Raw genomic sequence first — 14,933 nt, 5'->3', positions numbered from 1 at the left:
GTTTTCTACTTGTGTTTTTGCTATGGAGAAACAGACTGCTAGGAAATTTTAAATTATTAGAAAATTAAATGAGGAAATTGTATAATATTTTTGTTCCTATGCGTTTAAATTGCAATTAAATTGGCACTTCCTTAGATACAGAGACTATAGCAAGTAGAATACATTTTTGGCTCTGATTTTATACTTTGTTGGTTTTCAGTATTATTAAGGATTCTAGTAATTCTTTTTTATACATAACGTTTCTGAAGTTCTTGTTTGTTAACTTAGTGTTAAAATAAAATTCATCTTACTATTGGTGTTTTCTTTTTGTCTTATATTTAATACTTAATAGCATACTGCTTTGTTTTCAGTGTTGACTGATGTCATTAAAGCCATTGATAAAATTAAAGATGAAAATATGGATTATGAGGATCTGAATACTTGTCTTCAGGATTTTGGAGTTTACCTTTCTAAGCCAGAATTTGAGAAGATCACAGAGCTGACTGAAGCTAATGGTAAGTGATATATTTTCAGGAAAACTGGGTTTACACATATGAAAGAGGGTCACTTTGCAATTTTTTCTCCTCAGAATAATGACTTTATTATTTTTATTAGAAAAAAGGTCATTAAAATTAAACCAATACAGAAAAATACTCAAAAGTACAACAAAACACACAAAATCCCATTACCCAGAAATAACCAGTAATAACCATCTTTTCAGACATTTTTTCCCAAAGGCAAATGTGCAGACAAAAAGGAAGTAGGGTTTCTGATTTTGCTTTCTGACAAGGTAGAGGTCAGGACAAAAGGCATTAAATGGGACAAAAGACTCTTTATTATGTCAAAGCCCACAATTCATAATGAAGGTACTAGTGTTGATCTTTATAACTAGCTAACTTTGTTATAAATAGTTATAAATAACTAACTTTGACTAGTTTCACCCTTATAACTTAGCAGCAACTTTTCTAAAGCGAATGGGTGGTAGTGAAGTAGACAAATGGGTGGTGTTATAAGTGAAATGAGAATGGCCATGAATTGATAATATTTGCAACTAGGGGGAGAGTAAATGAGCTTTTATTACAACATATTTTTTATTTTGTGTACATTTAAAATTTTCCATAATAAAAAATAAAAAAGTGAAAAAAATAGGAACGAATATAAGATATGTAAGACCTATGTAAAGAAAATGATAAGACTTTGTTAAGATATTATAAAATACCTAAATAAATAGAAATATATCCCATATTCATAGGTTCAGAGACCCAAGACAGTCAATTCTCCTAATTTATTTATCCAAAGCAATTCTGTTAAAACCTTGACTTTTTTTGATGAGTTGATTCTAATATTTGTATGAATGAACAAAGGCCAAGAATAGCTAAAACATTCTTGAGGAAAGAAAACATGTGTATAGGGGTGTGTGAGTGGTGTTGGAGGGGACTTGCTCTCCTTAATGTCAAAACTCATTATAAAATGTGTGAGAATAGCACAGGGATAGAGAAATTGATAGGGCAGGATGAGAAACTCCCAAACATATCCACATACATATATGGAAACATACATAATGAGGTGGCCATTACTTGGGGGAAAAACACCATTTAATAAATGATGCTGGAATAATTAATTATTGAAATGCAAAAAATGAGATCAAATCCCTATCTGTGTATCATATTCAATAATAATTTCCAGATGTGAACAGTAAAAGTTTTAGAAAAAGAGAAGAAAATTTTTCTGACTTGTAGTTAGGAAGGATTATTTTTAAGATACAAAATCACTAACTGGAAAAGAAAAGATTGATAAATTTGACTGCATTAAATTAAAGACTTTTCTTTATTAAAGGGTAATACAAACAGAATGAAAATAGATGCCACAAATGGAGTGAAGATTATTTGCAACACTCATAACAGCGAAAGATCATTGTGGAGAATATATAAGGAACCCCCATAAATTATCAACCCAATAGAAAAATGGTTAAATTGCAAGAACAGCCATTGCCAGATGAAGGAACACAAGTTGCTAATAATCATATGAAAAGACTCTCAACATCATTAGTAATGGGGGAAATGCAAAATTTAGGCTACAGTGAAATATCTTTTTATACCCACTAGATTGGTAAAAATTAAGAAGTCTGTTAATTTAATTGTTGGTAAATAAGGCAAAAGTGGTAAAAGAACTTTGAAATGAATGTTTTTCATACTTCATGACTTAGAAAATCCACGTTTAGCTATAGCTCTCAGAAAATCTCTTGCACTGATGTACAAGGAGACATGTTTAAAAATGTTCATGGCAGCACTGATCTTAATAGCAAACCAAAAAAAGGAAAAAAGAAAAGAAACAACATGATCAGTGATAGAATGTATAAATAAGGTGTGGTATTTGCTATTGGTGCATAATGGGATGCTAATAGTGTAAATATTAGTGAAAACAGTATATTATAGATGATTCTTGGAAACATAATATTGAATGAAAAAGCAAGTTTCAGATTGCTATAGCAATCTGATAATTTTTGTCGAGCTCTAAAACAAAATTAAGGAATATTTTGTTTCTCCTTTTTGAAGTTATATGTAAAAAAACAAGAGATTGGCATATTTGAAAAATTCACCAATGCTCTTTCTGTAGAGAAACAGTAGAATGGAATGGGAGAAGTATAGAAACAGATGTAACGGTATTAATAATGTTCTTCAAATGGATGGTGGGTTCTGTGGTTCAGCTGAAACATATGTGTATCAAATAGACATTATAAAAAATAAGAGAATCTATTGCTTTAGAAAGTTTTATGCTCCTTTTGGTGAGTGTAAATCTTCATTAACTCTAACATTCCCCCGGAATTTTTTAAGTCTCATTTTTTTTTTAAGTCTCTAAATATTTGGCTAAGAATACAAAGTGATTTGGTGCTCCTTAAAGTAAACTTTTCAAAGATGTTTAATTTTGGGAATAAGACAATAGGCTGTGCCTTACTTTTTATAGATTAGAATTAGAATTTTTTTAAGTGGGGTAAGCATAGGAGTAGAGTTATCAAAAGCTATTTATATTTATAGAAAACCTTTAATGTGGCCTTAGAAAATTCTTAGAGATTTTTTAATCCATTCTAATATTGGGATATTACATATAATCAAGGAGAGACATTTTCTAAGTATAAAATGACTATTAAAGTATTTAACAGTTTCAGTAGTGTACTGAAATAAAAACAGCAATGTGAATGGTAGCCTGATGTGGAAGAAACCAGAAATCGAGAGAGCTCACTTTTAATCTCTGATCTTGTATTTCCTTTTGTGACCTTGGGAAAGTGCCATGATATCATGTACAAGTATTTTTTCTAAATATGTAAAATAACATACTAATTCTTCACCTACATATCTTAGTGAATTGTTGCAAGGCCAAGACAAGGTAATGTAAGTTAAAAGTAAAAATACTGTACACTTGTGGCTAGAAGGATTTTGATAATTTCCCTGGCAATTTTCAGCATTTACTTTCTCCCTGTAAGTTGAATTGCTTTTTCCTCTTATACCCATATATTTTTAGTGATATTAGCTGATGGCTACAATTATATTATCTCCCTAAATAGAGAATTTATTTTACATAATTCAGTATTTGTCTTAATAATTTAATACTTGAAGATACTGAAAAAAATGTTCTTTTCCCTTTAGAAACAAAAAAGGTGAATTTTAAAGAATTCATTGATACGATGATGACCAATACGGAACGCTTCTCTGAAAAATTATGTATGTAAGAACATCATATTTTGTGCTTTTAGTGGACCAAATGGTGTGACAGAGTTTAGAAGAATGTAATATACCAAAAGACATTTTAGAGGTTATCAGGCAAATAAGTGCCTGGCTTACTGCTGATATGTTTGGCCTTAATTTTCTCCAGTAACGATCCCTAAATCCAGAACAACTTCCACGTGCAAATGAGTTGAAAGCTATCATAATCTCACACTTACTATATCCGTGGTTAGAACCACATATATAAAATCCATTTCGGAAAGAGTTAAAATGTCTTTCCAATTTGGGGAAGTGATGCCATCTAGTGACTATAGTTAAGTACTAATATGCAGATTTTCTACTTTAAGCTGTTAGTATTTTTTTTTCCATCTTCCAATTTATTCAGTAACATTTATTGAGCCATTTTACGTACCAGGCTTTATGTTAAGTGTGAGTGTGGTAAGCTGAGAAAGACAGTCTCTGCCACTCAGAAGCTCACTCTAAAGAAATATAAGGTCATATATGTATATTTTAAATGGAGTGAAGTTAGTATTTTAAAAATTGGGGTTAGGGGTACCTGGATGGCTCAGTTGATTAGGCATCTGACTCTATCGCAGCTTAGGTCTTGATCTCAGGGTCATGAGTTCAAGTCCCGCGTTGGGCTCCATGCTGGGCGTGGAGCCTACTTAAAAAAAATTGGGGTTAAAAGTAGCATTTTGTTATTTTGTGCTTAGTTATTGAGTAATATTGCATTTTAAGTAAGTTATTTTACCTTATAAATCCATTTAATTTGCTTTCTGTATAAGGAAACAGTAGATTAATTGGATGAAGAGATTATTTGTATTGTTAGATCATTTTCCTAGGAATTTCAGTTGCATGGAGATAAATTTTATTAGCACAGAATTGTAGAGTATAGTATCTTATTCATATCTGTAGTTATATTTCCTTTCTCATTCCTAATATTGCACATTTATGTTTACTGCTTTTCCTTTTTTCTTCATCTGACTGCTCATATCTTCATTAGACTGCTTATTCGTTTGGTATACCTCATTGAGACCTTCCATCCATTTACCCCTCTACTTTCTCCTTACCCACCTCTCTCCCTGTTTTCACGTTTCCTTCTTATGCAGTTTAAAATCTCTGATCTGTGTATCTCAAATACCCTAAACTCTCTTGCCCCTTTGTTGCACCTAGCCAACAAAACTCCCAACCCTGCTTTCCTTCCTTGTGGCTGACAGCATTTCTAGAGAAAATTATACTGAGCAAATTGAATAGAGTGCCACTATAAAGTCTTGATTATCAGTGTCTGCTGGCCTTTGACACTGCCTAGGAATTATGTGATTGTTCCTCCCCAGTTAGCTTATTTTTTCGCTCTCTGAAATAACTATTTAAAATCTCCGTTCTCTCAAACTTTCATTCTTATCCCAACCTCTACCCTTCTCACATTTAGCAGATAACTTTGCCTTTATAGGGAAGTTAGAAGCCTGTCTCTCTTTAGAGGACATTAAGATATTTCCAGATATTTTCTTCTAAAAATTTTAAAGTTTTTCTTTTTCATATTTAAGTCTTTAATTCACCTAAAATTGATTTTTAAGTATGGAGTGAAATTGGGACCTAATTTAATTTTTTTCCATAAGGATAATTAGCTATGACAGTTTTATATTAATTTTTTGTTTTAAATTTATGTATTATATAAATCATTTGATTTTTGAATCCAACACTCACACATGATAGCCTTGGGATTTAGGTTATCGTTGGAGATGTATTCCCTCCCATTCATACCTCAGGCAGAGAATTTCTTCACTTCGGTTTCTTCAAGAATTTCTTTTTGAATTCTTAAAAAGTTGATCAAAGTGTTTTTAGTCATAATTTTTAGATGAGAAGACTTTCCAGGGTCCTGGTTTTAAGTAGGCATCTCAATTATAATTCTAGACTTGTCTGTACCGCATAATAACAACAATAATTGCTACTAGTACTCACATTTATTGAGTGCTTACTATGTGCCAGTACTATTCTAAATACTTTTTATTTATTAAGTCATTTAATTCTCATATCAACTCTATTATTATGTTTATTTTATGGATGAGGAAACCACGGTATAGAGGTTAAAAAAGTCACATAGCTAGTCTGTGGTAGAATTAAGATTAGAACTCAGATGGAGTTTATGCTCTTAACTTCTACATTATCCCATCTGACTGCTATGGCATCAGCTTAGGCACACACACAAATCATATTTCTTCCTCATTTCTAGTATCTGATGATTTCCCTTTCTATTGAGCTTAGCGTTCATTTGTTTAGGCCCCGAAGTTAGGAGTCGTTCTTGATCTTTTTTCCCTTATGACCCTAGCTCCACCACACCCGTCCCTCATTCAATTCATTACCAAATTTTTATTGATATTTTAACTTAGTATAGAATATGTTTTGTGTCGGAAATTGAAGTGGAATGTGGCTATCGTCAAAATACTGTATTGCCAGTTCTCTAAAAACACTCATTCAGGTTTTGACCTTGCCACTCCATACTAGCTTCTTTACAAAAGTTAAATCTCATTTTGTTAAGTCTAATCATCAATTTTTTGTTTTCATCTTGTTTACCTCCAGCACTTTTTTTACTTCAAGTATCATTTACATACAGTATTATATTAGTTTCAGGTGTACAGCATAATGATTCCACCATTCTTATGTTTTAATTTAATATATTCAAAATTTTTCTTCTTGTGTTTTCTGTGATACTGTAATCTCCTAATTTTTATCCCATGTTATTGGCTCTTTTTTTTTTAAATGGAGATTTAATTGACATATAACATTGTGTAAATTTAGCCACACAAAGTGCTGATTTGATACACTTACATATTGCAGTATGATCACCACCATAGTGTTAACTGACACCTTCATCACATCACGTAATTATAATGTAATTATCCTTTCGTTTTTTGTGGTGAGAACACTAAGATTTAGTCTCTTAGCAACTTTCAAGTGTATAATACAGTATTGTTAACTATAATCACAATGCTGTGCATTAGGTCCCCAGAACTTGCTCATCTTCTAATTATAAGTTTGTACCCTTCAACCAACATAGTCCCAATTTCTCTACCTCTCAGCCCCCGGTAACCACAATCCTACTTTCTTTCTGAGCTCTGCTTTTTAAATTGTAATTAATTAACTAACTAATTTTTTTGAGTTCTGCTTTTTAGATGTGAGACCTTGCAGTATTTATTTGTCTTTCTCTGTCTGCTTTATCTTACTAAGCATGGTGCCCTTAAGGTCCATCTATGTTGTCACTAATGTCAAGATTTCCTTTTTGCTTGTAGCTGAGTAATAGTTCATTATAAAAATCGCTCTTCTTTTTTGGTCTCGTTTGCTGGCTGCTTCCTCTCTGGCTGACTTTTAAATGTTCGCACAATCCCAGAATCCATTCTGAGTCCCATTCTCTAAGCCTCTTCCTGAATAATCTTACTACTTTAAATAATATCTCTATCCTTTTGACTCCCCATTTATCTCATACTTAGTATGTATAAAAAGGAATTGTTGCTCTCCAACAATCTTATTCTTTCCCTAGTCTCTCTTATCTCAGTTTTTGACACCACTATCCACCAGTTCCTCAGTTCTCCAACCTAGGAGTTCTTCGTGGCCCCAGCCTCTCATTCAGTTCATCACTAAATACTCTTGGCTTTGGGGCACCTGGCTGCTTCAGGTGGTAGGGCATTCGACGCTTGATCTCTGGGTTGTAAGTTTGAGCCCCACATTGGATGTAGAGGTTACTTAAAATCTTAAAAAAATATTTCTCGGGTGCCTGGGTGGCACAGCGGTTAAGCATCTGCCTTTGGCTCCGGGCGTGATCCCGGCGTTATAGGATCGAGCCCCACATCAGGCTCCTCCGCTATGAGCCTGCTTCTTCCTCTCCCACTCCCCCTGCTTGTGTTCCCTCTCTCGCTGGCTGTCTCTATCTCTGTCAAATAAATAAATAAAATCTTTAAAAAAAATATTTCTCAGCTTCATTCTCAAAACATGTCCTTTATTTGTCTACTTCTTATTATCTTCATCACTATTACCCTTGTTGAAGCCACTGTCATCTTTTTCTCCGAACTACTACAGTAGTTTCCTAAGTGCCTGATCTTCCAGAGAGTCCCTTCTCTACACAGCAGCAAAGTGATCTTCTACACATTTGTAATGAGATAATTTCACCCCTCCACACACATTAAACCTTCCATTAAATTCTGGAATTTATTAAATAATTTGGAATTAAAAAAAATTTTCTTCCCATGGTCTGCAATGATAGATTGAAGAGGAAGTAAGATCCAGGGAAGAATTTTGGTAGGAGATGTAGAGTAAAAGCTATTTAATTCATTTTTTTATCAATTGGGCTTGTTTATGAATTCAGACTTCTATAAATCTATATAGTTCAAGGCAAATTACTCTATAGTGGTTATTCAGGGGTGGGGTCACTATAAGTTCTTGAAATATTTCAGAATCCTCAAAGACACACTAATTTTGATGCTAAATATTTTATTGTGTTTTAATATTTGAAAATTGGCAGGGGTGCCTGGCTGGCTCAGTTGGTAGAGCATGGGACTGTTGATCTTGGGGTTGTGAGTTCAAGGCCCAATTGGGTATAGAGATTATGTAAAAATAAAATCTTAAAAAAACAAAGAAAATTGGCAGTCATTTATGCTGTATTTGTTATTCTTCTTAACCATAAAAATCTTAATTCCCGACTAGTCCAGATAATAGTTTACTGTAGTAACTTCTTGGACAAGCATGTTTTAAAACTTGTGTGTTATCTACCCTTAAGTATTGCCTGAGACTATTGAAAACCTCCATAATCTCAACAAAGAGAAGATGAATGCTTCTCCCCTGTGGAACACTCTATCCAGGAGGAATAATTACTTGAAGAAAAGAGAATTCCTAGATGCAATGAAATTAGCAACAATTGATGGTAAGTACTCTAAATATTAAAATTAAAAAATATACCAGAATATGGTTCTATCTTCTATCAATCTTTATTTTTCCTTGTATCTTATATTAGGTTGATATGCCAATATACACATTTAGGAAATATAAAGAAAGCTCAGATTGTTTGTCCTACAGAAAAAAATGTTAATATCTAATTTACTATTACTCTAAGTTGATCAAATATGCATTGTGACTATCTTCAAGTTGTGTAACATGTTACTGGAAAATGGCATATCCCAGTGAACACAAAAGGGATTGTTAGGAAATATTAAGAGATATCTTTCAGTTTTTTATTAAACTACTTGGGATATCCATACTGTTTTGTTGAAATAGGCTTTCATTTAATTTGCTATAAAAACCCATCCAATGGTGGCTACCACTTCTACTTAGTTAGCAAGTAAAAAAAAGATTCAAACAAAACAAAAAATAAGTTCACAAAAGCACTGTAAAACAAAGACCATGGACTAAAATTTCAAAAATAAGACTATCATTTACTGCTTATGTCCTGTAAGCAGAGAGAGGTAGTACACAGCCACAGGTGAACATTTCCACTCCCTCATGATGTTACAAATGTATTACCGTACGCTTGTACGTGGAATGTTTATGTAAGCTAGCCTAGTAACAGGAGCACGTGTCTGGGGTCTTTGTCAAAGAACTGTCTTTCCCTGTGAGAATTACTTACCCCTTTTTCTCCATTAAGCTCCTGTTTAAGTGACGCTGGTAATTTTGGACTTTAAGTGTGTTGGTTGTTTTGTTTATTGAGATATTCGAGATGGGAGGATTGGTCAAAATAGAAGGAATAGTAGGGATTTTCCCCCCCTCTCTTTTCTTTTATGGCAAAGCTTCAGTTTCTCTTGATAGAGTGAGTGGAAGTTGAAGGCAACACGTACCAGAGAAGGTATTATGTAGCATTTGTTTTAATCAGACCAAAAGGTATCATTTTATGAGCTATAAAAATAACTCAGTTACCTATAAAATTATTGTGATAATAAAAACCTCATATACTGTATCCTATTCATTATTATGTACTTATAAAGCAGAAACACAGTGTGTAAAATGTAGATTATTCTACCAGCTAAATCCCAATATATACATGATATTGAAAATTTTGTGTACCCCATCTGTCATACTGTTTCTTCTTTTAACATTGGACCTTTAGTACAAAGTGATTTAATTCTTATTTTAATACAGTGGTTTGCAAAGTTTTAAACCTTGTTATTTTTGGTTTTGTATTTATATTTGGTGCTATTAGAGCAATAGAATTCTTTTCTTCTAAATGAAATCTTACAGAGTACCTCAACATATAAATCATAAAAGTTGAATTTCTCTGACTAAAGTGGGGGAAATGACCAAGTGAACTGCTTAAGTAGCTCAACAGAGACTTAGAAACATGAAGAAAAACTTAAAATTTACTGACATAGGATATTCTTTTTTGACCATTGTGTGTTAAGAAGGAAAAAAAGGACCGATTTTGATTTCCTGTACTTAGTGAGATTGAAGAATTACTTCTTGGTTATTGTTGGTATTCCATATTGACTCATTAATATTCTAAAGTATATTTAAAGGTTTTAAAAAGTACTTTTTGATGGTTACAAAAAGACATTGAAAAATCAAAGGTATTTATCATTTGGCAAATTTAGAAATGCTTTCCCAGTACCTCATTTTATAGCATCTGTATTCTATCCTCTGATCATAAACTACAGTAATTCTAAATTCTTGGACTGTTTCCCTGTTCCTGACTAGGAAAGCAAAGCTGCCTCTGTCTCCTGTGTTTGTCACTTTGTCTTTGTAATCTGGTATCTGTGTGTTCTTGTGTAAGAAATGGGTATAAACATGTGTTAGAAATTATAGAACCATCTGGCTTTGGAAAAATCTTTAAAGTTAATCTGATACAGTATTTTTATCCTCAAGCATTTGAAAGGTTAAGCTAAAACTGAAGTTTGTCTTTTAGTGTTATCTCTAGGAATATGGATTACACAGTTTCTCTTTATTAATGGAAATTGAAAACTCACCTTTCTCCTATTAATCTTAAGGTTTATTCATTCCATAAAATTAATTTTTTGGTTAGTCAACAATATGAAAAGGAAATATTCTTATGAGTACATCAGATGATTTACATTTTTAGAGATTGCTCCATTGGATCCTGACTTTTGCTTAGTGAGGCTGATCTATTAAAAATGTTTTTCTTGCAGAAGAAGATGAAGTACAAATAGAAGAATTTGGAAAAGTGGTAAAGGATATGCGTGATGCCTCCAGAATAAAAGGTAAATATTAGATTATTTGTGACTGTTAAATTTATTTTTTTGAACAGATATCGTTTTGTTTTTTAGCATTTCTGGTTCTGCTAATTTCTGGTTAACATGTTGGCATTCATCTGTTTTAAAGCAGGCAAAACTTGGTTTTGATTAAAATTTGGCAGCTTCCATGATGAAAGAAAAAAGGCTTTTTCTGGAATGGGGTCTGTGTAAAGCTATTTTAAATCCCCTTTTTGTTTCTGGGCTTTATGTAAAGTCAGTTGCTGGCTTTAAATTTTTTCAGATATGAATATTTTCTATATCATTTTAAGCCTCAGACTTAGGACTGTACGCACTGTGTAGGCTTCTGTATTGTAGAATTTCTCAGAAATCTTCTGCTTCCTTTAGTAGACATTCCTCATGTTCCTTTCTTTGGCTTTTATTAAAATACAAGAATGACCATGTACATTTTGGTAGCACGGGTGTTTTCTACTACTTGACTTCCAGTTTTTTAAAAAGATTTTTATTTATTTATTTGTCAGAGAGAGAGAGAGCACAAGCAGGGGGAGCCGCAGGCAGTGGGAGAAGCAGGCTCCCTGGTGAGCAAGGAGCCCCATGCAATGTGGGATTCAATCCCAGGGCCCTGGGATCATGACCTGAGCTAAAGGCAAACGCTTAACTGACTGAGCAACCCAGGCATCCCATTGACTTCCATTTTTGCTTTAAGGTTAAAAACAGAGCTAAAACCAATAAAGATCATACTCATGGAGTTTGTGTACTTTTTTGTTTGGAAAATAAGTTTTAAACTTACTATCACTACTAATTTGTTTGAATAACCACTCAAATGACTATTTGGTCAATAGGCACTATCAGGAGAAGAATAACAACTTAGGTATATATTTAGGGAATCAGATGCAGAGTCATTTCTGGAGGTAAAGAAGTAGACTAATACTTTGCAGATTTTCAGTAACCACTCTGCCTTGCATAGGAAATATCTTACATTATTGTTTCTCTTTTTGGTTAAGAAAAGTGTTTAATAATTCCCTGTTGACACATAAATATGTTACGTGGTTCACATAACATAATTAGCATCAACATAGTGTAGCTAATTAGATTAGCTGGGTCTAGGAAACAAAGCATAGAGGTAGAAAAGAACACAGGCCATGGAGTATGATATGATATGCAATGGTTTGTGGTTTTTTGACTTACCAGCTGGGTAATCTCTCTAGGCCATTCTGGTTTCCTTATCTTTAAAACAAACTAATAAAATCATGTTTCTCATAGAGTTGTCAGGATCGAGTGCAAAAACATGTAAAGCACATAACCTAATTATTAGGCACATATTATATACTTGGTAAATGGTAGTTAATTTTGAAATCAGAGAGCAAAGCTCAGAAAGTACTGGTATTCAGGACCGGTAATTTTTTATGAGGAGGAAGGAAAAAATTTAGAAATTAAGCCATTGGAAAAGGAGAACAGATATAGTTTAGGAACCTGAATCTGGGAGATGGTCTCATTAGGGGGATGGCCCTGGAATCTGTCAGCTAGTGCAATGTAAGGCCAATAACTACAGGGAAGAGTTAGGAAGCATGTAGCAGGCCTGAAGCTGCTCTCCTTAGGAAAGCCAGCTTGCAAGTTTGACTGGCACATGAGAACTTGGCTTTCAGAATGTTTCCTTCATTACTAACGGATAAGGCTAGTTCACTGTGCCTTGACTATTTGTTGGCAAACTTGGAGGGGCCTAGAAAATAGGCATATTATGAATAAAGTTCTATGCTTTCCTTCAACATACACACATAATTATAAGGGATTGTGGTCAGGTGTCTAATCTTGTAGTTTAAGATTTTAGAGGTGGGGCAGCCAATTCTAGGTAACAATGAGTAAGATTAAGGATAGCCATTTGTTTGGATGACTTTGGAAAGGAAGTAAAGGCTTTTTGGAGTTAAGAAGTCAAGGTCATCCTTATTGTCATCAGATGATAAGGGGAAATAGGGTCGAGGGAGGATTATGAGCAAGGTATCAAGATCCTCAGAGATGGTGAAAGTGTGCTCAGAAAGTAATAGATGATGGTGTTAGGAGGGTGGCATAGGTGAATGACAGGCCTGAACCTCAGAGGGGAGGACTACGGGTTGATTGAAGGTAGAACTAAAGTAGCCTGACAGCAGCAGCAGCAGCAATTTAGGGGTGTTTCTCTGCTTCCTGGTCCTATGTGAAGCATGGGAGGATGAGCAGCCCCCACTCAAGATGGTTGTGCAAGGAAACCGTATTTTAAAGGAAACCAAGTTTTAGTTAAAACTAAGAAGCAGAGCTGATACAGGGTTTTAGGTGCTGGCAAAGCTCAGATTGCCATTTTCAGTTGACTCCCCGTGATGTTAGGAGGACAGAAACTGAGGCAGGATCAAAGGTACTAAGGAGCTGTGATTACTATTTATAGCTAGTTCGTGATGGCTTTACTACTACTAATAGTAGTAGTGACTTTATTGCTATTAATATGACATTTATTAAGTGCTTGCCATATATCTAGCTTTGTTTTAAGTGTTCTTCATACATCATCATATTTAATCTGCACATCAACCTTGTGAGGTAGATAGTATTATTATCTCATTTTAGGTATAAGACTACTGAATTTTATAGAGGAGTTAAGTAGTAATAATCTGCTCACGGTCACACAGTTCCAGGTGACAGATCCTGGAGCCAGGATATGAATGCAAGTCTATCTGACTTAACACTGCCTCCTTCATTTGAAAAGGCTGGAAATGAAGCAAAATTCCAGACGCCAGGGTACAACTGGATCTTCGTAGAATTGAAAAAAAAAAAAAAGGCTAATGAGTCCTTGTGATACTTGTATTTCATATTTTATATTTCTCATGATTCTAAAATTCATTTCACTTCAATCAGGATGAATTAATTTTGTTGGCTACCATTAGAGCTTCATGGTAAAATAACTACTTTGTGTAATTGCAGTGAAAAATTCAGCTATATGAATCATTTTGGTTGTGCCAATTTTATATTAGCACCAAAGAAACATGACAGACCAAGCATATTGTGTTGCTGGACTTAGAATTCCCTGAGGCCTGGGTTCTTCACTGAGATTTCTTATTCTTAAATTCAGAATGTGATAATAAATCTCGGACTACCACTGAAAAAAGTCTTTAGTGATGGCTACCGTTGTTTTTTAAATCAGAGGTTAGTTCATTTACCAAATAACTTTCTTCTATTTCTAGAGTTACAGGACATTGTCTTAGGTCTTGATGTGCTTGAAGGTGACATGATACCTGGGAAGAACTTAGAGACCTTTCTAGAAAATATTGGGATTAAGTCACCTGAAGAAGAGGTAGAGAAAATTCTTCAATCAGATTTTGTTTCTGGTAAGCATTTAAATATTACTATCAGTTTTTTTGTTTTGGGTAGGAGACCCTGTAAAGAAAGTGTGCAAGGTCTTTGTTTAAATGGGGTTCCTTAGTTGAGCAAATATCTATAGGTATTTGCTTGTATTACTGTTAACGTCTTGAAAAGGAGGCTTTCTTCTTTTATATTCCTCTTTTGCAGTTATGAGAATACTTTTTAACAAGCAGGTCAAAATTTTATGGGGAGTGGGCTTGTTGCTATCCATTTCTTCAGATATGTCTTGATTTAGTGACTAATGAATAGCTTGGAAATTCCGGTTCTGTGAATAGAAAACCTAGCTTTGCCACTTTGCACAAAGTGAAGTTATTGGACTTATAACTTTCTTGGTATTTTAGTTCCCTTACTGGTAGAATCAGAACTAGTATATTTACAATCTTGTAAGGTTAATTGCAAAGCAGTAATGGGTGAAAGTGAATCCAAAGCGTTTATGAAGTTGTATGCTGATTTTGATTTTCATACTAGCTTTTTAATATTACCTTGCCCAGGGATTCTTGTCTATCACCTCTCTCTCTCTCTTTTTTCCAGATGACAACATAGTGAATGTTAAAGACTGTATGAAGGCTTTGAAGGACAACCAGAAATTTTCCAATTTTATTGGTAAGAGCTTTATGGTAAAACTGTTGAATGGCCACAACACAGGACTCGTTCAGAAGTCACCTAG

At 33.9% G+C, this 14,933-nt stretch overlaps 1 protein-coding gene across 1 annotated transcript in view; it reads left to right on the top strand.

Moving 5' to 3' along the window:
- Positions 1-14,933, top strand: part of EFCAB13 (EF-hand calcium binding domain 13) — an 82,271-nt gene that overhangs the window by 50,229 nt on the left and 17,109 nt on the right. The window contains 6 exon segments of the mRNA XM_008693929.1: positions 351-494; positions 3,624-3,698; positions 8,470-8,613; positions 10,823-10,894; positions 14,089-14,232; positions 14,798-14,869. Coding sequence (XP_008692151.1) covers positions 351-494; positions 3,624-3,698; positions 8,470-8,613; positions 10,823-10,894; positions 14,089-14,232; positions 14,798-14,869 — 651 coding nt within the window.

Source organism: Ursus maritimus, unplaced genomic scaffold, assembly GCF_017311325.1.
Source record: "Ursus maritimus isolate PB19 unplaced genomic scaffold, ASM1731132v1 scaffold_24, whole genome shotgun sequence".
NCBI lineage: Eukaryota > Metazoa > Chordata > Mammalia > Carnivora > Ursidae > Ursus > Ursus maritimus.
This window is presented reverse-complemented; position numbering and strand designations above follow the sequence as displayed.